Raw genomic sequence first — 21,862 nt, 5'->3', positions numbered from 1 at the left:
TTGCTATCATTCGATGTAAAGAGGTACACTTCATATACACCTACACACATACAACTTTCGTTTTTCAAAATAACAAAAGAATTGATATTGGAGATACAAACCATGACTGGCAGTTAAATACTTTATATAATTATTGTGGTCACATAAATAATTGCAATCGTTCCTTTGGTTTAGTTAAGGAAAGGAGAAATTTGTAATCTTTCCCAGACTGAGTATCACAAAAATAATTTGTAAGGGCCTTATCGCAGTATTTGCCAAACAAAGTAGTGAAATATATATGATCCTTAGATTGCAGCATAAGATATGCAGGCGGGTATAAAAGCCCGCTGAAGGAAATACCAAGGCACTAGTTGTTTGAGCAACATGAAGGTATTCATTACAATTTTGGCATTGGCTGTGGCCTCCGCCTCGGCTTACGAGAGCGTGGTGCATCCCAAGGACATCACTAAGGCTGAGAAGATCCAGGGACGCATTACCAATGGTTACCCAGCTTACGAGGGCAAGGCTCCCTACACCGTTGGTCTCGGCTTCAGCGGAGGTTGGTGGTGCGGTGGTTCCATCATTGGCAACACCTGGGTCCTGACTGCTTCTCACTGCACTGGTGGAGACGGTGTCACCGTCTACTTCGGCGCCACCTGGCGTACCAATGCCCAGTACACCCACTACGTGAGCAGCGGCAACTTCATCGATCACTGGGTCGATGATATTGCTCTGATCCGCATCCCTCATGTTGATTTCTGGTCCATGGTCAACAAGGTTGAGTTGCCCAGCTACAACGATCGCAACGACCAATTCCAGGACAGCTGGGCTGTTGCCTGCGGCTGGGGTGGCACCTACGATGGCAGCCCATTGCCCGACTGGCTCCAGTGCGTCGACCTGCAGGTCATTGGCAACTCTGAGTGCGAATCCTACTATGGCAACAGCATTGTGAACACCAACATCATCTGTGTCCGTGTCGTCGATGGCAAGGGTACATGCGGTGGCGACTCTGGTGGCCCATTGGTCTCCCACAATGGCAACAAACTGATTGGTGTTACCAACTGGGTGTCTGGATCCGGTTGCCAAGCTGGTCACCCCGCTGGCTTCCAGCGCGTTACCCACCACTTGGACTGGATTCGCGACAACACTGGCATTTCTTACTAAGAAAAACGTCACTTTAGAAAGCAATAAAAATATTTTAAAAAATTTTAATATACCATTTTTCATTTCAATGTAGAATATTCAAACAGAGTTTTTCGAGGACGACTAAACTTACTTATTTCATTTAACTTTATTTTAAACAAAATAATGAAATATGTATTTAAATAGATTTTTAATTTAATCTTCAGTTGTTATAAATAGTTTTTTCCCATTTTTTCGTTTTTTTAGCCGTCTGAAAAGCTTTCGGGATGAAACTTAATGTTTGAGCTACTTATAACCCAGGTAAGATAAAGTATGAAAATTTTCAGGATCCGTCTACTATATCATAGAGTTGTAAAAGAAAAATAGTTGAAGAAAATGGAGTATCCGTACGAAATTTACTAATATGATACTTTTTTGTACAAAACTTCAGATCCCGAAATTTTAATCAGATCAGATTAGTAGAACACAAGTTACACAAGTTAAATCGGCTCTGCTCTGGCAGCGCTGCCAGCAGCCAACTACGGCATTTCTCGAATCATCAGAGCACACGCATACACACATAGACGCAACGCTACATAAACTATCTGTGTATGCGTGTAAATCGCGGCCTGCATGTAAATGAGGATGGGAAAGAAGAAGAACAAGAAATGAAAATGATATTTGGAAGGTTTTCTCTGTGCATTGATGAATTGAATTACAAGAAAAAGAGTTTGGAACATGTAAAAATATTATGGCCAAGTACTGCAAGGGTATATAAGCTTCGGCATAGCCAAAGTTAGCTTCTTTGATATTTTTTTTAGAATTTTTTTTAAGCGCTGAATCCGTACATACATAGAAAGTATCTAGGTTCCATAGCTTGCAAAAAGCTCCGCATACGTAGCAGGGAGAGCTTTTCCGGGGGAACCATATGGTTTTAATTGGGGCTAGGTATGTCTGCAGTACACACTGAGTAGGGTAATGGTACGCTGCCCTGTGTGACTATAAATTGTTAATGTTTAATTTATTCCATATTCTGCGCTAAAAAGTAGGCAATATAAAATCAAACAGATTCACAAGTGCGATGACAATATGAATTTTAAAGCTCACTGTAAAAATCGAGCTTAATCTAGAGTGCCCAAAAATATTAAATTCTACTGAATCTGACATTGATGGCAGATACTGTTTAGGGTCGAGAACGAAAGGATATTTGAGAATAGAATTAAATTGCATATATGACCATATAATACAGTTTAAAAAATTGTATAAGTATATAGAATGTTCTCAACTAATCATAAAATTGCAAATCGCTTACTTCTGGAATCAATTGATTGCACACAAAACAATAAGAATTATCTTATCTTAAGTCTTTACCAAGTTTAATTAAATTTATGTCTTAATTGGGTAAATAAATTCAAGTAATTTTTAACGTCAAAACCTGATAACACACAGCAGAGAAGAACCTAATGAATGAATCTCTAAAGTTGCCACTTGAATGAAACTCGTCCCAAGTTCCCATGCTGCACTCCCTCATCAAGAATTATAGCCCAGTGACAGAATATGTTTTCATAGATATTTTTATTGCTCTTTAAATTTAGTAAGAAATGCCAGTGTTGTCGCGAATCCAGTCCAAGTGGTGGGTAACACGCTGGAAGCCAGCGGGGTGACCAGCTTGGCAACCGGATCCAGACACCCAGTTGGTAACACCAATCAGTTTGTTGCCATTGTGGGAGACCAATGGGCCACCAGAGTCGCCACCGCATGTACCCTTGCCATCGACGACACGGACACAGATGATGTTGGTGTTCACAATGCTGTTGCCATAGTAGGATTCGCACTCAGAGTTGCCAATGACCTGCAGGTCGACGCACTGGAGCCAGTCGGGCAATGGGCTGCCATCGTAGGTGCCACCCCAGCCGCAGGCAACAGCCCAGCTGTCCTGGAATTGGTCGTTGCGATCGTTGTAGCTGGGCAACTCAACCTTGTTGACCATGGACCAGAAATCAACATGAGGGATGCGGATCAGAGCAATATCATCGACCCAGTGATCGATGAAGTTGCCGCTGCTCACGTAGTGGGTGTACTGGGCATTGGTACGCCAGGTGGCGCCGAAGTAGACGGTGACACCGTCTCCACCAGTGCAGTGAGAAGCAGTCAGGACCCAGGTGTTGCCAATGATGGAACCACCGCACCACCAACCTCCGCTGAAGCCGAGACCAACGGTGTAGGGAGCCTTGCCCTCGTAAGCTGGGTAACCATTGGTAATGCGTCCCTGGATCTTCTCAGCCTTAGTGATGTCCTTGGGATGCACCACGCTCTCGTAAGCCGAGGCGGAGGCCACAGCCAATGCCAAAATTGTAATGAATACCTTCATGTTGCTCAAACAACTAGTGCCTTGGTATTTCCTTCAGCGGGCTTTTATACCCGCCTGCATATCTTATGCTGCAATCTAAGGATCATATATATTTCAATACTTTGTTTGGCAAATACTGCGATAAGGCCCTTACAAATTATTAACTAAACCAAAGGAACGATTGCAATTATTTATGTGACCACAATAATTATATAAAGTATTTAACTGCCAGTCATGGTGTATCTCCAATATCAATTCTTTTGTTATTTTGAAAAACGAAAGTTGTATGTGTGTAGGTGTATATGAAATGTACCTCCTTACATCGAATGATAGCAAATTACCAATTTAACTCTTCTTAAAAAACGAATTTACAGCTTGCAAAAGTTGAACGATGTTGCAAATATTTATGAGTTCAAAAATCTTCACGAGTTACATATAAATTCGATAAAGCATTAAAGTATTAGGATATGATACATAGGACACAAATATACATAGGTACATACATCAATAATTAAAATATCAATACCAATTATTTCCAATTATTATTTTGAAGTTTTGTTACTTTCAATAAACAAAGAAAAACCTGCAGTGATCTGATGTTAAAGTACTCACAAGTTTAACTACAGACTCATAAATCTAATTAATCTCAACTATGTCCGCGCACGACAACTTGAAAAAAAAAAATCACTTTCAGCCCATAATTTTACAAATTCCAATTGAAGGGCTCTTATCTCGGAGTACTCGCAAATTCCGAAGATGGTGGACAAATATATGATCCTTAGATTGCATTCGGCGTTTTGTGGGTATAAAAGCCCGCTGAAGGAAATACCAAGGCACTAGTTGTTTGAGCAACATGAAGGTATTCATTACAATTTTGGCATTGGCTGTGGCCTCCGCCTCGGCTTACGAGAGCGTGGTGCATCCCAAGGACATCACTAAGGCTGAGAAGATCCAGGGACGCATTACCAATGGCTACCCAGCCTACGAGGGCAAGGCTCCCTACACCGTTGGTCTCGGCTTCAGCGGAGGTTGGTGGTGCGGTGGTTCCATCATTGGCAACACCTGGGTCCTGACTGCCTCTCACTGCACTGGTGGAGACGGTGTCACCGTCTACTTCGGCGCCACCTGGCGTACCAATGCCCAGTACACCCACTACGTGAGCAGCGGCAACTTCATCGATCACTGGGTCGATGATATTGCTCTGATCCGCATCCCTCATGTTGATTTCTGGTCCATGGTCAACAAGGTTGAGCTACCCAGCTACAACGATCGCAACGACCAATTCCAGGACAGCTGGGCTGTTGCCTGCGGCTGGGGTGGCACCTACGATGGCAGCCCATTGCCCGACTGGCTCCAGTGCGTCGACCTGCAGGTCATTGGCAACTCTGAGTGCGAATCCTACTATGGCAACAGCATTGTGAACACCAACATCATCTGTGTCCGTGTCGTCGATGGCAAGGGTACATGCGGTGGCGACTCTGGTGGCCCATTGGTCTCCCACAATGGCAACAAACTGATTGGTGTTACCAACTGGGTGTCTGGATCCGGTTGCCAAGCTGGTCACCCCGCTGGCTTCCAGCGCGTTACCCACCACTTGGACTGGATTCGCGACAACACTGGCATTTCTTACTAAGAAGAACGTCACTTTAGAAAGCAATAAAAATATTTAAAAAATTGAAATATATCATTTTTCATTTCAATGTAGAATACTCAAACAGAGTTTTTACACAAATGCATGCATTAAGGCAGTGGTCGGCACGGCCCATTCCCTGTACTAGGGCCTAGCTCTGTCGCAGCGCTGCCGTCTTACATACACTGTAAATGCTCGTGTAGGTGCATGATGCAAGAAATGATCCTCAAAAAAAAATTAGTCCACACGTCAATAAAAAAATGGAAAAATTTATTAATTTCTTTGATTTGAAAATTTGGATTTGATGTGCAATGAAATCAAATTCCTTTAAAGCAGGTTAAAATGCATTAAATATTAATTTTACATTACCTCTATGACATTATTATAATGCATTTAAACATTTTTCCAAACTTTTGGAACTAATTATATTAGCTTAACTTTTTTTTTTTTTGTGTAAAGCATAAACAAATGCGAAAGCCTCATTTCTGACTGTATGGATGCCGACCGCTGCATAAAGGACAACTGGGTTCCATTGTCTTTGATTTATTTTTCACCAAAACGTCAATTAAATTTTAAAACATTTTGCGTGTTTTCTCAATAACTTATTGTGTGTGAAGAATAAAAATTTCAGCTTTAAGTTTTACTAAAATTTGTTTTCTGATAAGTTTAAATTCATAATGCAGCAATGATGCAAGTTTCCATACTTTTGTATTAATCCAATGTTAAACAATTTAAACTATATTTTGAACACAATTTTCTGCAAATATATATGTAAATTTTTAGACGATTTTCAAAATTAATGTCGAAATTAATTTTTAAAATTATCAAGTACTTATTTGCTATGACTTTGAAATAGGCTACGTTCGGAATGAACTCAAAAACAATGCCTGAGGAAAATAAGCAACCTTCTACATTGTCTAGTGTACTTGGCAAATATGGTTAAAATTTTGATGTGTTCCAAACTATCCAAAGATTTTTTAAAATCTGATTGAATATATGAATAATATTGAAGTTTCTTATCTATAAGGAGAGTGCTGGATTCCTCTGCCAATTCTTAATGTCAATCGAGACTGTTATTGCAAATATCTTTTCCCAATGCAGATATTTTTAACCATTTTTGATAGTAGACCGCTGTCAGAGGGAAAAAACTTGATTGCAAAATAGTTGAGGTGTAATTTTTTTGTAAAGTTTTTTATTGCTCGTTGAATGAATTCAATTAAGTTGTTTAGTAGGAGATGCCAGTGTTGTCGCGGATCCAGTCCAAGTGGTGGGTGACACGCTGGAATCCAGCTGGGTGACCATATTGGCAACCAGAAGCAGAACCGAAGTTGGTGACACCAATCAATTTGTTACCGTCGTGGGAGACCAATGGGCCACCAGAATCGCCCTGGCATGTTCCCTTGCCGTCGGTGACGCGGACACAGATGATGTTGGTGTTGACAATGGTGTTACCGTAAACGGAGGCGCACTCGTTGTTGCTGATGACCTGCAAGTCGACGCACTGGAGCCAGTCGGGCAATGGGCTGCCATCGTAGGTGCCACCCCAGCCGCAAGCAACAGCCCAGCTGTCCTGGAATTGGTCGTCGCGTTGGCCGTAGCTGGGCAACTCAACCTTGTTGACCATGGACCAGAAATCAACATGAGGGATGCGGATTAGAGCAATATCATCGACCCAGTGATCGATGAAGTTGCCGCTGCTCACGTAGTGGGTGTACTGGGCATTGGTACGCCAGGTGGCGCCGAAGTAGACGGTGACACCGTCTCCACCAGTGCAGTGAGAAGCAGTCAGGACCCAAGTGTTGCCAATGATGGAACCACCGCACCACCAACCTCCGCTGAAGCCGAGACCAACGGTGTAGGGAGCCTTGCCCTCGTAGGCTGGGTAGCCATTGGTGATACGACCCTCGATTTTGTTGGTCTTCACCTCATCCTTGGGGTAAATGATGCCAACGGTTCCCTTGGAGGGAGCAGCAGCGGCATAGGCCACAGCCAAAGCCAGAAAAGTAATGAAGGCTTTCATGTTGCTGAAACAACTTGTGCTTCAATAGCTTTCACATGGGCCTTTTATACATAAGTTGCTCCACTTAATCAGGAGATCATAAATTTTTATAAAATGTTCTTCTTGATACCACGATAAGAGCTTTGTCATACCTTCATGCAAAATCATCCATTTTAGAATTTAGTTTCTCAATTTCTCCACGAATTATACCATTTCCTTATACCCATTTGTTTTGCTAATTTTATTCACTTCTTCGGTTAAGATACAATTAGTTCAAGAAGTTTTTTATTGTTTGTATACTAAATGCGCAGTTTGCTTTAGTGTGATTATTTTAATCACGTTTCCAATTTTATTTGTCTTGTTTTTATTAATTTATGACTAAATTATTGTTTTAATTCGAAGTCAAAACTGACACAATACCCTTTAAAAAAGGAGCATACGAATTTGCATCGACATACAAGTATGTATGTATATCTGACTATATAAAGCACGTTTTCATGAAAAACGATTATGACTTTTTATTATTATTGCGACTCATATGTAATGTGTGGCTGTTGGGTCAAATAAAGTATTTGTAGGGTATACACACAATGGTATGGCTGGTTTTTTGTAGTAATATTTGAGTTATTGGCTTCTATATATCATTTGTACGCATTATTTTTCGAGTGAATAGATTAGATGATGACAATAGAGAAATTTAAATTGTATTTTACATTCTCTGATTCATGTATGTGTATATAAATCTTAAATTAATTTCGATTAGATAGAGACAAGTCTGAATTGAATATAGTCCCATAAAAAGTTTGTTTTGGAAAGCTGCTGGCACCTTCGTGTCAAGTGGCATCATATAAATAACCAAAAAGAAACGGTATTTGAACGTTTTTTACGATATTCAAGTACAAAAATTAATAACTCGTTGTTTCTTGCATATTTTCGGGGATAGGAACTTGTACAATATTTTCTTTTTACTCTAGATTATTTTAAAAACGAAAATAAAAGATGTATTGTGCTGCTCTGGAAAATAAAAATTAGTACACAAATTATTGAAAAAGTTTGAAGCAATCTATGAAATATTACCCACCTATAAAAAGGAGAACCAAGAACTGTTTAATGCTGATCATTGGAGGTTTATTTATTTAAAGATAAAAGTAAATATATGATATTTTTTTGTAATATAAAATAATATGACTAAAAAGGGATAATGTGAAATCTCAATGAAAAAAAAGACAGCATCTGCGTTACCCGATGGCATATTCTTAGAAAATTATTTGAATAAAAAATACTAAAACACAATACTAAAATTTAAATTTTGTAAGCAGCAAGTAATTCTATGACCTAGATAGTGTTCTGTGAAGAATAACATTTTAAAATATTTTAAAAATATACTTAAATATAAGCAAAAGTGTTTTTTTTTTTAAACTCTAAATGTGTATATACATATTCCCTTAAGTTGTCATTATATTTGAAATTCACTCCCTTCCTATAAGGTTAAGATTCATCGCAACAATTTGAAATACGAAGTCCTAAAAACGGTTTAAAGGCGTCCTGAAGGCATTTTTAAAGCATCCTTAAAACATGCACAAGGTTGACTTTGAGAGTCCCTGAGGCGTATGATTAGTTTAAAAAGCCAATTGAGATTATTGCAAATAACTTTCTCTAATGTACAAGATGTGAGTTTTGTGGATAGTTCTAGCCATTTTGATAGTTTACCGCTGTCAGAGGGGAAAAACTTGATTGGAAAACAGTTGAGGTGTTATTTTTTTTAAGTTTTTTATTGCTCGTTTTATGAATTCAATTAAGTTGTTTAGTAGGAGATGCCAGTGTTGTCGCGGATCCAGTCCAAGTGGTGGGTGACACGCTGGAATCCAGCTGGGTGACCATATTGGCAACCAGAAGCAGAACCGAAGTTGGTGACACCAATCAATTTGTTACCGTCGTGGGAGACCAATGGGCCACCAGAATCGCCCTGGCATGTTCCCTTGCCGTCGGTGACGCGGACACAGATGATGTTGGTGTTGACAATGGTGTTACCGTAAACGGAGGCGCACTCGTTGTTGCTGATGACCTGCAAGTCGACGCACTGGAGCCAGTCGGGCAATGGGCTGCCATCGTAGGTGCCACCCCAGCCGCAAGCAACAGCCCAGCTGTCCTGGAATTGGTCGTCGCGTTGGCCGTAGCTGGGCAACTCAACCTTGTTGACCATGGACCAGAAATCAACATGAGGGATGCGGATTAGAGCAATATCATCGACCCAGTGATCGATGAAGTTGCCGCTGCTCACGTAGTGGGTGTACTGGGCATTGGTACGCCAGGTGGCGCCGAAGTAGACGGTGACACCGTCTCCACCAGTGCAGTGAGAAGCAGTCAGGACCCAAGTGTTGCCAATGATGGAACCACCGCACCACCAACCTCCGCTGAAGCCGAGACCAACGGTGTAGGGAGCCTTGCCCTCGTAGGCTGGGTAGCCATTGGTGATACGACCCTCGATTTTGTTGGTCTTCACCTCATCCTTGGGGTAAATGATGCCAACGGTTCCCTTGGAGGGAGCAGCAGCGGCATAGGCCACGGCCAAAGCCAGAAAAGTAATGAAGGCTTTCATGTTGCTGAAACAACTAGTGACTCAGTAGCTTTAACCTAGGTCTTTTATACCCAAGTTCCTCCATATTAATCAGGAGATCATAAAGATAAGAATTTTGTCTTACTCAGAATTGCTATAATTATATATAACTTTGCCTAATTTTAAACGATTCCAAAAGTGATAACACTTAAATGCTTATTTAATGTATATGCCGGTTAACTGCATTAACATTTCGAGAAATAAATTGTTTTTTCCAATTTTTACAAGAAGTTGTTTATGAAAAATCAAAACTCACTTAGGCTTGAGGTAAATAATATCTTATATCAATAAATCTTACTAATTTACAAGATTTTTAATTATAGGCATCACAAACAGCAGGTTGTCTGTATTTCAAGAACCACAAAGTTCTATCATCAGCAAACTGCGCTGAAGATTTGCAAGTTGAAAGCTTTACCGTTCATTTTTCGCTTCATGTAGTTTGAATTTCCAACTACTTTAAGCGTTGAAGATATGACCGTTACAACTCTGGCTTTTTTAGCAAAGTCTGCTGATGATAGAACTTGGTGGATTTATTGACCTCAAGCCGGTTAGGGCCCAGTTTTAATTAACTTCAAAAAAAAAAAATTACAAATCTAGACAAACAGAAAATTTTTATGTTTTAATAATTCTAAAAAAGAAACATTATTGCGAATGCTTTTTGACCGATTTGTATTCATGTTCTTACTTTGACATTAGAAAGTGATCCCAAAAATCTTTATTTTTATTTATTATTTGCCACGAGCCAATTTTATTTAATATTAATATTACACTGACGAGCAACACTGTAACACCAGCTTGCAGTCTTCAGTTGCGTTTCTCTCAGAAAAAGAACTGTTCGAGTAATAATATTTTATTATAAAAAAATAATATTTTAACAAACTGCAGGAAAAACACGCCTTCAAATCGGGTAAAACATAGGTCCTGGCGTTTATAAATCAATTTTTTAACACTATTTCGACCAATATTTAATTAGAAAATTATTATAAAAGCAGAAAATGGATTTTATGTTGGCATAAATAAATCCAAATGAAATTTAAAAAAAAAATTCGAGTAATTAAATAAGAATATTCATCTTTTGGCTTGATAAAGTTAAGGCAATACCAAAGGATATATAAGGGCTAATCTACTGAAATTTTATTCGATGATGCTCTTAACATAAGTCGAGTTGAATATTTTATACAATAAAAATTTTAAAAACACTTAATACCCTTTAAAAATTTAAAAAAAAAATAAAAATTTTATTTAAAAACTAAGAGAGTGCAAAACTGTAGCATTTGGCTTTTTCTTCAATTTTGCTTACGATTTCTAGCCAAATGACTTCCAACTTTTGGACAAGAGAGCTAAATAGTTACAAAATCAAATGGTAGAAGAATCATCATTGTAGGTTAACTCCGAAAAGAGTTATGAGCTACGCAACTGAAGACTGCAAGCTGGTGTTACAGTTTTGCTCGTCAGTGTATGTATGTACATATGTACATATGTCTATTAAAAATGTTTTATTTTGAACTGTGAATACAAGTCCTTTATCTACATCTTGCTTCATTATTCATTCATAAATAAGTTAAATCTATATTTTTAGTTTTACAACTGATATTCAAAATCTGAAAAACAAATGCTTATCATTTAAAAATTGTAAATTTTCATAAGTTGATAAGATAAAGAGAAATCTGTTTTGAAGAGTTCAAGTGAAGTGGCAAAGGAAGTTATAAATATTGATAAAGTTTACTCAAATCGTACTTGTACTTTGATAATATTTTTGCTTGACAAATGACTTAAGAATAATATTTACTATATTAGATGTCATGCAATCTATTCAATTTGATTTGATTTGATTAGGTTTATTTTATCAGTTCTAAGTACAGTGCCGCACTGTATGCAGGAACCTGTTGGGCCTTTTGTTAATAATAAAATTGCAAAACCAAAAAAACTTTAACAACATCAAAAAGAGATTTCAAACTTTAATTTCAAAAGTAAATTATAGCAAATACATAAATATTAAAGGATAATACATTTTGGATTGGTGATTTATGACTTAAAAATGTTTTTTCTTAAGGTTTTTTATATTATTTGGGTTAGTCGTACTTTCATTAAGATTCCGCTACTGCAATTGTTGGCCTTTTAGCTAAGACAAATGTCTATCGAACAAGAACTATGTGCTTAAGTTGTTCTAGAAACATGAAAGCGTTCATAGCAATTATCACATTGGCGGTGGTTGTGGTATTCGTTTCGGATGATGTAGTACCAGTGAATCTTGTTCACTCAAGGATATCCAGGGTCATATCACCAACGGTTGCCCAGCTTACGAACGCAGGTTTGAGGTTAAGCGGCAGCTGGTGGTGCGGTGGTTCCATCATTGATCACACCTTTATCCTAACTGCCGAGCATTGCATTGGAAATGTCGAGTCTGTAAACCAATGGCGATTTTATCAAGCACACTTTGGATGATATTGATTTGATCCGCATTCGTCATGTGGATTTCTGGTCCATGGTGAACAAGGTTGAGCTGCCCAGCTAGAACGATCGCCACAATGATTACGGCTGGGAACGTACAGCTGATGGCACCCAACCCGACCGGATGCAGTGTGTAGACTTGCCAATGAGGAACACGCCTCGGAGACGGTAAAAGACAATATCGTTTGCACCCGAAGCTTAGATGGAAGAAATACTTGCTCTGGTCACACACAATGGCGCTAAATTGGTCAATGTTACCAATTTCGGTTCGTCTTTACGTTGCACAAATAATAACCTATCATTTGGAACATACTGAACATACATATTAAAACGAAAATATAAATCTATTTTGTTTAAATTAAAACTGTTTTAACTACTTTTGGGTATGTAGGATGACTAATTGTTATAGCAGGAAGTCAAGACGAGCGAGTTCCATTAGGTTTTAAAAGAAGTAAATTAAAGTCCTGTAAGCCAACAAAATTATCATCAGGAAAGTCAACTCAAAGATTTCTCGTGAATATTGGCAATCCGTCCTGTTCTAAATACTGAAAACGACAACTATGGAAAACAATTTACTACAGATTTAAAGCACGAGGACTTGATTTAAGATGCAGGCAAGAAAATTTGCCTGGAACATCTGTATTAGTCTCTGTCTCCCATTTGAAACACAAACTTAGCTTTAATCGTTTTATATCTATTTATTAGTAAGAAATGCCTGTGTTGTCGCGGATCCAATCCAAGTGACTGGTGATACGGGCAAAGCCAGCTGGACTGCCTGCCTGGCAACCAGAAGCACCAACAAATGAGGTGACACCCACCAATTTAGAGCCATCGTGTGTGACCAATGGGCCACCAGAGTCTCCCTGGCATGTGCCCTTGCCATCGACGACACGGACACAGATGGTTGAATCGGAAACGATACCAGTGCCATAGGTGGCAGCACACTCAGAATTGGCAATGATTTGCATATCGACGCACTGGAGCCAATCGGGCAGCGGGCTACCATCATAGGTGCCACCCCAGCCGCAAGCGACAGCCCACCATTCGTTGTAGCTTTGATAGCGATCGTTCAGGCTGGGCAACTCCACCTTATTGACTTGTGCCCAGAAGTCCACATGAGGAATACGAATCAGAGAGATATCGTTAAGGATGCCATTGTAGTCGGGATTACGGATAAAATCGCTGCTGCTGACAGTGTGGGTGTAGACGGCTTCTGTACGCCAGGTGGCACCAAAGTAAACATCTACCTTTTGAGCATCGCCAGTACAATGAGCTGCAGTCACGACCCAAGTGTTGCCAATGATGGAACCACCGCACCACCAGCCGCCGCCATCCTTTCCGAAACCCAAGCCGACAGTGTATGGAGCCTTGCCTGCTTCAGCTGGATAGCCATTGGTAATACGTCCCTCGATCTTGGTTCCCTTCAATTTGGCCAGATCCTTGGGATAAACAATTGCCTCATATGCCGAGGCAGAGGCAATGGCCAAAGCCAAAATAGTCAAGAACACTTTCATCATGGAATTGAAATGAAACTCAACTTGTGCTCTGACACTTCCGAGTGTTGCCTTTATAGCCCTACTCTGAGTGGTTTTCTACCTACACCCACTTAAGTTATCAATACAAAACACAAGCCACATGCATAAATACTTCACCAAGCCCTCAATAATAATTCTATTTAATTTACTTGCCAAAGAGCTGGAAAAATTTAAACTTAAAAACTTACGTAGATATGCTCGTCAAAAATATATGGTATGGTATAAGTGATATATAGGAATTAATTATAATTGATAAGCACGGGACCATGACCGGTTGAACGGTTCAGACTTAAGCCGTAGAAAGAGTCCTTGCGACCCTCTTTTTCCTTTTTTGAAGTTTATTATTAATAAAGAAACTACACATTCCGATACACGTGAATTCCCTGAATGTTTGATGCTTTCCTTTATCTAATCTTGGTAACGAAAAGTGCATAGACCCTCCCCGTTGAACTAAAGTAGGTCTTCGCTACTTGAAGATTGCTTTTTATTGCTAATATCAGAGGTTAATTGCACCATAATATTCATAAATCACAGCATTGATCGATAAGATTTAAGTGTGCCAACCCAATGAACTAAATAAAAAATATAAAAGGCCATGGGAGACCGAATAGATTCAGTTGTTCGCTCACAATGAAAGTGTTTCTAACGATTTTAGCTCTGGCTGTGGCCTCAGCAGCCGCTGCTCCAAAAGCAAGCATTGCTTACCCCAAGGATCTGGCTAAGACCAACAAGATCGAGGGTCGTATTACGAACGGCTACCCAGCAGAAGAGGGCAAGGCCCCCTATACCGTTGGCTTGGGCTTCAGCGCCGGCTGGTGGTGCGGTGGTTCCATCATCGATCACACATGGGTCCTAACTGCCGAGCATTGCATTGGAGATGCTGAGTCTGTGACCGTTTACTTTGGTGCCACCTGGCGCACCAATGCCCAGTTTACCCACTGGGTCGGCAATGGCGATTTCATCAAGAACCCCTCGGCTGATATTGCTCTGATCCGCATTCCTCACATCGATTTCTATCACATGGTCAACAAGGTTGAGCTGCCCAGCTACAACGATCGCTACAATGACTACAACGAATGGTGGGCTGTTGCCTGCGGCTGGGGTGGTACCTACGATGGCAGCCCATTGCCCGATTACATGCAGTGCGTTGATTTGCAGATCATCCACAACTCCGAATGCGCTGACTACTATGGCCATGAACTGATTGGCGACAACCGCATCTGTGTCCGTGTCGTCGATGGCAAAGGTACATGCGGTGGTGACTCTGGTGGCCCATTGGTCACACACGATGGCTCCAAATTGGTCGGTGTTACCAACTTTGTGGCTTCGGCTGGTTGCCAAATTGGTGCCCCAGCTGGATTCCAGCGTGTCACCTACCACTTGGACTGGATCCGTGATCACACTGGCATTGCTTACTATTAAACGATTAAAATAAATTGAAATGACAATATAATATTGCTTATGTTACTTATTTTGTTTTGAGAGTATCTGTTTGAAAAGGGGGTTTACTTAGCCTTGGTAGCCTAGCTCTCCGTAAACTTTATCTGACAATACTCGCTGAGAAGTGGTAAAGGGGATTTGGTAGAGGCCTATATATAATTACAGCTGAGGGTCTAGCAAAGGAATCCAACTAGACCAAATAAAATTTGGAGTGCATTGCACTAGCGTTAGTGTTGGCTCCAGAGCACCAGCTTTTTTCTTATGCTATTAGGCTCAACGAATATTCGGCGAGAAGACGGTGAGACACTATTTCTCGGGCACATTTGATGGCCGGACATCTTGTCGTATGAGGTTATTACATTACGCATACGACAAGTGCTCCTTAAGTAGTTGTGTGTCTTTCATTGCAAAAGAAATTAAACATAACATTGTTGTCTACTTAGAGACATGACTATTTTACACAAGACCTCTGTATATATGTAAGCAAAATAAATTCATAGTAGACTTCCAGGGCATAATATGTGTAACAAGTGTAAATGGTGAAGAATGATAGAAGTATATAAAGAGCTAGATCATAAACATAAGAGAATTTGCTTTAAAATATTCGATTTAATTCGATTTAATTATCCAGGTGAGCTTCATAAAAGAACAATGAACTAGTTCCCCTTATTGAATGCTTCTGGATTATTCTAGTTTCATTTTTAAATTCTGAATCCATTTCATTTATCAATAGCTTATGTAAAACCGGTTTAAATAGTTCTTTCGCTCTATCAATTGGGACTGTAATCTCAAATGTTAGTGTTATCTTTATTCTAAAGATTTACAAAAAGGCCATAGAAAGGCGTACTTCCTCGTGCTTATCAATCGCCATTATGATTAATGACATAAACATAAATATATAAATATTATGTTCATCATTTATTATTTATGGTTAAATTATTGGAATACGAGTAACCAAAATTGGTATAAAAGCTCGGACGAAAATTACAAAATCAGCAAGTTGTACTTTAAACATGAAGGTGTTCATTACTCTATTGGCTTTGGCTGTAGCTTCCGCTGCTGCTGCTCCTAAAACGGCAGTTGTCCATCCCAAGGACCTGCCCGTGAGCGACAACAAGATCGAGGGACGCATTACCAATGGCTACCCAGCCTATGAGGGCAAGGCTCCCTACACCGTTGGTCTCGGCTTCAGCGCAGGTTGGTGGTGCGGTGGCTCCATCATTGGCAACACCTGGGTACTGACTGCCTCTCACTGCACTGGTGGAGACGGTGTCACCGTCTACTTCGGCGCCACCTGGCGTACCAATGCCCAGTTCACCCACTACGTCAGCAGCAACAACTTCATCGATCACTGGGTCGATGATATTGCTCTGATCCGCATCCCTCATGTCGATTTCTGGCACATGGTCAACAAGGTTGAGTTGCCCAGCTATGGCCAACGCAACGACCAATTCCAGGACAGCTGGGCTGTTGCCTGCGGCTGGGGACGCACTGCTGATGGAAACCAACCCGACTGGATGCAGTGCGTTGACTTGCAGGTCATCAGCAACAACGAGTGCGAATCCGTTTACGGTAACAGCATTGTCAACACCAACATCATCTGTGTCCGCGTCAGCGATGGCAAGAGCACTTGCAGTGGTGACTCTGGCGGCCCATTGGTCTCCCACGACGGCAACAAGTTGATTGGTGTAACCAACTGGGTTTCTGGTTCCGGATGCATGGCTGGTCATCCATCTGGCTTCCAGCGTGTCACCCATCACTTGGACTGGATTCGTGACAACACTGGCATTTCTTACTAAGATGCCTGAACTTAAACAAAGTTTTCAATAAAAAGTTTTTTTCAAAAATAATAATGTATTGACTAATTTGTATCTTTGCTGCCAAAGATGACACCGCCACATCCTTCCACTTTCCAAAATACTGTACCTTTAGAGCTCGTTGAGAGTGTAGCTATTGTTGTTTATATTTAAACTTAGTGCACTATACCGCAAAATATTGGGACTCCAACTATAAGCACTTAATTTTCAAAGAGACTTTTTTAATACATTGAAACGTGTTTCTAATTAAAGAGAGGATGGGTGTGTCTACAAATGAACTGAGTAAAAGTAACTGGACAAAATATATTTAATTCTTAGTATCGACAGAGGTAACAAATCAGACTTTCTTTCAAAAAATTTGTGTTTAAAAAGTGGAATTGCTTTCAAAGGACCGAAAGGGAAACTTAACTAGCAGTTTAGGAGTTTACTGCGCAGTTTTCTGCCAATTAAGCGAAAATTGACATTATGGACAGGAGAAATTTAAATTGCTAAAAGAAACATACGGTGAAATTTCTTGACATATTCATATTTTAAGCTTTTTCAATAACATATTTCTACTTTAATTATCGTTTTCCAACACTGGCGCTTAGCTTTTTCTCGTTTTTTAACGTTTTTCAACACAAAATTTCTGAGGAGTGAAAGTAAACACTTACGCGCAAAGCTTTTTGTATCCAGGGTCGTAGTAAATGAGGGTAGGAGGAAAAAAAATATTAAAATACATAGAACGTAATTTTTAACATTGTAAACTTTATACTGAAATCAAAGATGAAGGAAACCTATATTGGGAAAATCTGGTTAATCCATCTTGCAATGGGCAAGATAAAGTTTAATAACTTATTTTAGATATCTGTGCTGCAGAGAAAAAGAACAGAAAATTTTAAGAGTTGATTTAGCCTTGCAGTAAAACTGATGTTAGTGTCTATAATATTAGTAATTCATTTGTTTTTTGCTTAAATTTTGTTGTCTTCAAAGTTTGTTTGTTTGAGAGGGAAAATAATATTTTAAAACAATTGACTGATTTATTAGTAACGCACTCTATCTCATATAAACTTTGTCATAACCGAAGCTGGCTTCCGTTTCTAGTCAATTTGTAAACTCTTTAGGGTTCTACTCTCAAGTGTTATCTTCAAAACTCGCAAAGCAAAAAAGAGCTTATTGAAGAACCATGTGCCGTTCCTTTACCTTATCATGTGTTATTATTATTATTAACGACTAAAATATAAATATCAGTTGGGTGATTATTTATGGGCTAAATCCTGAGTGAGGTTCAAGAAAATTGGTATAAAAGCACCACTGATTTTTTGAAAATCAGCAAGTTGTACTTTAAACATGAAGGTGTTCATTACTCTACTGGCTTTGGCTGTAGCTTCCGCTGCTGCTGCTCCTAAAACGGCAGTTGTCCATCCCAAGGACCTGCCCGTGAGCGACAACAAGATCGAGGGTCGCATTACCAATGGCTACCCCGCTTATGAGGGCAAGGCTCCCTACACCGTTGGTCTGGGCTTCAATGGCTGGTGGTGCGGTGGTTCCATCATTGGTAACACCTGGGTCCTGACTGCCTCTCACTGCACTGGTGGAGACAGTGTCACCGTCTACTTCGGCGCCACCTGGCGTACCAATGCCCAGTTCACCCACTACGTCAGCAGCAACAACTTCATCGATCACTGGGTCGATGATATTGCTCTGATCCGCATCCCCCATGTCGATTTCTGGCACATGGTCAACAAGGTTGAGTTGCCCAGCTATGGCCAACGCGACGACCAATTCCAGGACAGTTGGGCTGTTGCCTGCGGCTGGGGACGTACCTCTGATGGAAACCAACCCGACTGGATGCAGTGCGTTGACTTGCAGGTCATCAGTAACAACGAGTGCGCCTCCGTCTACGGTAACAGCATTGTCAACACCAACATCATCTGTGTCCGCGTCAGCGATGGCAAGAGCACTTGCAGTGGTGACTCTGGCGGCCCATTGGTCTCCCACGACGGCAACAAGTTGATTGGTGTAACCAACTGGGTCTCCAGTTCCGGATGCATGGCTGGTCATCCATCTGGCTTCCAGCGTGTCACCCATCACTTGGACTGGATTCGTGACAACACTGGCATTTCTTACTAAGATGCCTGAACTTAACCAAAGTTTTCAATAAAAAGTTTTTTTTTAAAATAATAATGTATTGACTAATTTGTATCTTTGCTGCCAAAGATGACACCGCCAAATCCTTTCCCTTTTCAAAATACTGTACCTTTGGAGCTCGTTGAGAATGTAGCTATTGTTGTTTATATTTAAACTTAGTGTACTATACCGCAAAATATTGGGACTCCAACTATAAGCACTTAATTTTCAAAGAGACTTTTTTAATACATTGAAACGTGTTTCTAATTAAAGAGAGGATGGGTGTTTCTACAAATGAACTGAGTAAAAGTAACTGGACAAAATATATTTTTTATTCTTAGTATCGACAGAGTTAACAAACCAGACTTTCTTTCAAAAAATTTGTGTTTAATAAGTCGAATTGCTTTCAAAGGACCGAAAGGGAAACTTAACTAGCAGTTTAGGAGTTTACTGCGCAGTTTTCTGCCAATTAAGCGAAAATTGACATTATGGACAGGAAATATTTAAATTGCTAAAAGACATACGGTGAAATTTCTTGATCATATTCAAATTTGAAGCTTTTTCAATAACATATTTCTACTTTAATTATCGTTTTCCAACACTGGCGCTTAGCTTTACTCGTTTTTTTAAACGTTTTTCAACACAGAATTTCTGAGGAGTGAAAGTAAACACTTACGCGCAAAGCTTTTTGTATCCAGGGTCGTAGTAAAGAAGGGTAGGAGGAAAAAAAATATGAAAATAAATAGAACGTAATTTTGAACATTGTAAACTTTATACTGAAATCAAAGATGAATGAAACATATATTGGGAAAAACTGGCTAATCCATCTTGCAATGGGCGAGATAAAGTTTAATAGCTTATTTTAGATATCTGTGCTGCAGAGAAAAAGAATAAAAAATTTAAAGAGTTGATTTAGCCTTGCAGTAAAACTGATGTTAGTGTCTATAATATTAGTAATTCATTTGTTTTTTGCTTAAAGTTTGTTGTCTTCAAAGTTTGTTTGTTTGAGAGGGAAAATAATATTTTAAAACAATTGACTGATTTATTAGTAACGCACTCTATCTCATATAAACTTTGTCATAACCGAAGCTGGCTTCCGTTTCTAGTCAATTTGTAAACTCTTTAGGGTTCTACTCTCAAGTGTTATCTTCAAAACTCGCAAAGCAAAAAAGAGCTTATTGAAGAACCATGTGCCGTTCCTTTACCTTATCATGTGTTATTATTATTATTAACGACTAAAATATAAATATCAGTTGGGTGATTATTTATGGGCTAAATCCTGAGTGAGGTTCAAGAAAATTGGTATAAAAGCACCACTGATTTTTTGAAAATCAGCAAGTTGTACTTTAAACATGAAGGTGTTCATTACTCTACTGGCTTTGGCTGTAGCTTCCGCTGCTGCTGCTCCTAAAACGGCAGTTGTCCATCCCAAGGACCTGCCCGTGAGCGACAACAAGATCGAGGGTCGCATTACCAATGGGTACCCCGCTTATGAGGGCAAGGCTCCCTACACCGTTGGTCTGGGCTTCAATGGCTGGTGGTGCGGTGGTTCCATCATTGGCAACACCTGGGTCCTGACTGCCTCCCACTGCACTGGTGGAGACGGTGTCACCGTCTACTTCGGCGCCACCTGGCGTACCAACGCCCAGTTCACCCACTATGTCAGCAGCAACAACTTCATCGATCACTGGGTCGATGATATTGCTCTGATCCGCATCCCCCATGTCGATTTCTGGCACATGGTCAACAAGGTTGAGTTGCCCAGCTATGGCCAACGCGACGACCAATTCCAGGACAGTTGGGCTGTTGCCTGCGGCTGGGGACGTACCTCTGATGGAAACCAACCCGACTGGATGCAGTGCGTTGACTTGCAGGTCATCAGCAACAACGAGTGCGAATCCGTTTACGGTAACAGCATTGTCAACACCAACATCATCTGTGTCCGCGTCAGCGATGGCAAGAGCACTTGCAGTGGTGACTCTGGCGGCCCATTGGTCTCCCACGACGGCAACAAGTTGATTGGTGTAACCAACTGGGTCTCCAGTTCCGGATGCATGGCTGGTCATCCATCTGGCTTCCAGCGTGTCACCCATCACTTGGACTGGATTCGTGACAACACTGGCATTTCTTACTAAGATGCCTGATCTTAAAAAAATTTTCAATAAAAGCTAATTAAATCAAACTTTCGATAAAATCAGTGTTGATCATGGGTTCTTGCTTCTGTATATTCTATGCCAGCTCGAAGTCGATAAATAAAACTTTCAGAGTTTCTTCTTTTCTCCCCCATATTTCGCTTTTAGGAGTGTCGACTTCCTTCATCAAACTTGAATTGGGTTACAAAAGTGTTAAATGATAAACAAAAGTCAATCATCTCGATAATAAACATGTTACTTTTAAAGTGAAAATTGGTACACAATTTAGTTTTTAAATTGTGATCATGATAATCAATGTTTGTAAATATTTTTAGGTTTTTAGGGATTAAAAGTTTGGACAGAGAATTGACTTCATGGTAGATAAAGCACTTTGTGGTCAGAAGATGTGCAACGCGTAGAAGAATGCATATCCGATCATTTATATGTATGTATAAATATATATTCTTGATCAGCACGACGAGACGAGCTCATATAGACATGTCCGTCCGTCGGGATCAACGCAATTTTGCATTTGAGCTTCTATGTATATAATGCAGCGGTTGTATATTGTGTCTTCCGCTGAATCGGATCTCTATATCATATAACTCCAGTCCCGAATAGTAACTTCTCTTAATAACTTCGTTATTTTCTAGAATATTGTCATAACAATTTATATTTGTC

At 40.0% G+C, this 21,862-nt stretch overlaps 10 protein-coding genes across 10 annotated transcripts; 6 read left to right on the top strand and 4 right to left on the bottom strand.

Moving 5' to 3' along the window:
* The first annotated feature begins 360 nt into the window (after nucleotides 1–360).
* On the top strand, nucleotides 361–1,187 carry LOC6639541 (serine protease 1). Its single transcript, XM_002061938.3, has one exon. The coding sequence runs from the start codon at nucleotides 364–366 to the stop codon at nucleotides 1,141–1,143; it is 780 nt and encodes a 259-aa protein (XP_002061974.1). The 5' UTR covers nucleotides 361–363; the 3' UTR covers nucleotides 1,144–1,187.
* A 1,470-nt stretch (nucleotides 1,188–2,657) lies between these two features.
* Nucleotides 2,658–3,475, bottom strand: LOC6639542 (serine protease 1). Its single transcript, XM_002061939.3, has one exon. The coding sequence runs from the start codon at nucleotides 3,470–3,472 to the stop codon at nucleotides 2,693–2,695; it is 780 nt and encodes a 259-aa protein (XP_002061975.2). The 5' UTR covers nucleotides 3,473–3,475; the 3' UTR covers nucleotides 2,658–2,692.
* An 826-nt stretch (nucleotides 3,476–4,301) lies between these two features.
* On the top strand, nucleotides 4,302–5,131 carry LOC6639543 (serine protease 1). The gene has a single exon (XM_002061940.3). It carries the CDS (start codon nucleotides 4,305–4,307, stop codon nucleotides 5,082–5,084), a length of 780 nt encoding a protein of 259 aa, XP_002061976.1. The 5' UTR covers nucleotides 4,302–4,304; the 3' UTR covers nucleotides 5,085–5,131.
* Nucleotides 5,132–6,253: 1,122 nt separating this feature from the next.
* Nucleotides 6,254–7,103, bottom strand: LOC26529410 (serine protease 1). The gene has a single exon (XM_015179159.3). The coding sequence runs from the start codon at nucleotides 7,099–7,101 to the stop codon at nucleotides 6,307–6,309; it is 795 nt and encodes a 264-aa protein (XP_015034645.3). The 5' UTR covers nucleotides 7,102–7,103; the 3' UTR covers nucleotides 6,254–6,306.
* Nucleotides 7,104–8,833: 1,730 nt separating this feature from the next.
* Nucleotides 8,834–9,680, bottom strand: LOC26529669 (serine protease 1). Its single transcript, XM_015179176.2, has one exon. It carries the CDS (start codon nucleotides 9,677–9,679, stop codon nucleotides 8,885–8,887), a length of 795 nt encoding a protein of 264 aa, XP_015034662.2. The 5' UTR covers nucleotide 9,680; the 3' UTR covers nucleotides 8,834–8,884.
* Nucleotides 9,681–12,826: 3,146 nt separating this feature from the next.
* Nucleotides 12,827–13,675, bottom strand: LOC26530123 (serine protease 1-like). The gene has a single exon (XM_047012057.1). The coding sequence runs from the start codon at nucleotides 13,663–13,665 to the stop codon at nucleotides 12,850–12,852; it is 816 nt and encodes a 271-aa protein (XP_046868013.1). The 5' UTR covers nucleotides 13,666–13,675; the 3' UTR covers nucleotides 12,827–12,849.
* A 638-nt stretch (nucleotides 13,676–14,313) lies between these two features.
* On the top strand, nucleotides 14,314–15,136 carry LOC6639470 (serine protease 1). The gene has a single exon (XM_002061941.4). The coding sequence runs from the start codon at nucleotides 14,314–14,316 to the stop codon at nucleotides 15,103–15,105; it is 792 nt and encodes a 263-aa protein (XP_002061977.1). The 3' UTR covers nucleotides 15,106–15,136.
* A 999-nt stretch (nucleotides 15,137–16,135) lies between these two features.
* Nucleotides 16,136–16,973, top strand: LOC6639471 (serine protease 1). The gene has a single exon (XM_002061942.4). The coding sequence runs from the start codon at nucleotides 16,137–16,139 to the stop codon at nucleotides 16,920–16,922; it is 786 nt and encodes a 261-aa protein (XP_002061978.1). The 5' UTR covers nucleotide 16,136; the 3' UTR covers nucleotides 16,923–16,973.
* Nucleotides 16,974–18,269: 1,296 nt separating this feature from the next.
* Nucleotides 18,270–19,106, top strand: LOC6639472 (serine protease 1). Its single transcript, XM_002061943.3, has one exon. The coding sequence runs from the start codon at nucleotides 18,270–18,272 to the stop codon at nucleotides 19,050–19,052; it is 783 nt and encodes a 260-aa protein (XP_002061979.1). The 3' UTR covers nucleotides 19,053–19,106.
* A 1,295-nt stretch (nucleotides 19,107–20,401) lies between these two features.
* LOC6639475 (serine protease 1) lies at nucleotides 20,402–21,231 on the top strand. Its single transcript, XM_015179090.3, has one exon. The coding sequence runs from the start codon at nucleotides 20,402–20,404 to the stop codon at nucleotides 21,182–21,184; it is 783 nt and encodes a 260-aa protein (XP_015034576.1). The 3' UTR covers nucleotides 21,185–21,231.
* The last annotated feature ends 631 nt before the right edge of the window (nucleotides 21,232–21,862 follow it).

Source organism: Drosophila willistoni (genome assembly GCF_018902025.1).
Source record: "Drosophila willistoni isolate 14030-0811.24 chromosome XR unlocalized genomic scaffold, UCI_dwil_1.1 Seg144, whole genome shotgun sequence".
Classification (NCBI taxonomy): domain Eukaryota; kingdom Metazoa; phylum Arthropoda; class Insecta; order Diptera; family Drosophilidae; genus Drosophila; species Drosophila willistoni.
Note: the sequence above shows the minus strand (reverse complement) of the source record. Positions and strands in the feature narration are given on the sequence as shown.

Excerpts from the sequence above, each read along its gene's own strand:
- LOC26529669 (XM_015179176.2), bottom strand. The coding sequence starts at position 9,679 with ATGAAAGCCTTCATTACTTTTCTGGCTTTGGCCGTGGCCTATGCCGCT.
- LOC6639471 (XM_002061942.4), top strand. The coding sequence starts at position 16,137 with ATGAAGGTGTTCATTACTCTATTGGCTTTGGCTGTAGCTTCCGCTGCT.
- LOC26530123 (XM_047012057.1), bottom strand. The coding sequence starts at position 13,665 with ATGATGAAAGTGTTCTTGACTATTTTGGCTTTGGCCATTGCCTCTGCC.
- LOC6639542 (XM_002061939.3), bottom strand. The coding sequence starts at position 3,472 with ATGAAGGTATTCATTACAATTTTGGCATTGGCTGTGGCCTCCGCCTCG.
- LOC6639472 (XM_002061943.3), top strand. The coding sequence starts at position 18,270 with ATGAAGGTGTTCATTACTCTACTGGCTTTGGCTGTAGCTTCCGCTGCT.
- LOC6639543 (XM_002061940.3), top strand. The coding sequence starts at position 4,305 with ATGAAGGTATTCATTACAATTTTGGCATTGGCTGTGGCCTCCGCCTCG.
- LOC6639470 (XM_002061941.4), top strand. The coding sequence starts at position 14,314 with ATGAAAGTGTTTCTAACGATTTTAGCTCTGGCTGTGGCCTCAGCAGCC.
- LOC6639475 (XM_015179090.3), top strand. The coding sequence starts at position 20,402 with ATGAAGGTGTTCATTACTCTACTGGCTTTGGCTGTAGCTTCCGCTGCT.
- LOC26529410 (XM_015179159.3), bottom strand. The coding sequence starts at position 7,101 with ATGAAAGCCTTCATTACTTTTCTGGCTTTGGCTGTGGCCTATGCCGCT.
- LOC6639541 (XM_002061938.3), top strand. The coding sequence starts at position 364 with ATGAAGGTATTCATTACAATTTTGGCATTGGCTGTGGCCTCCGCCTCG.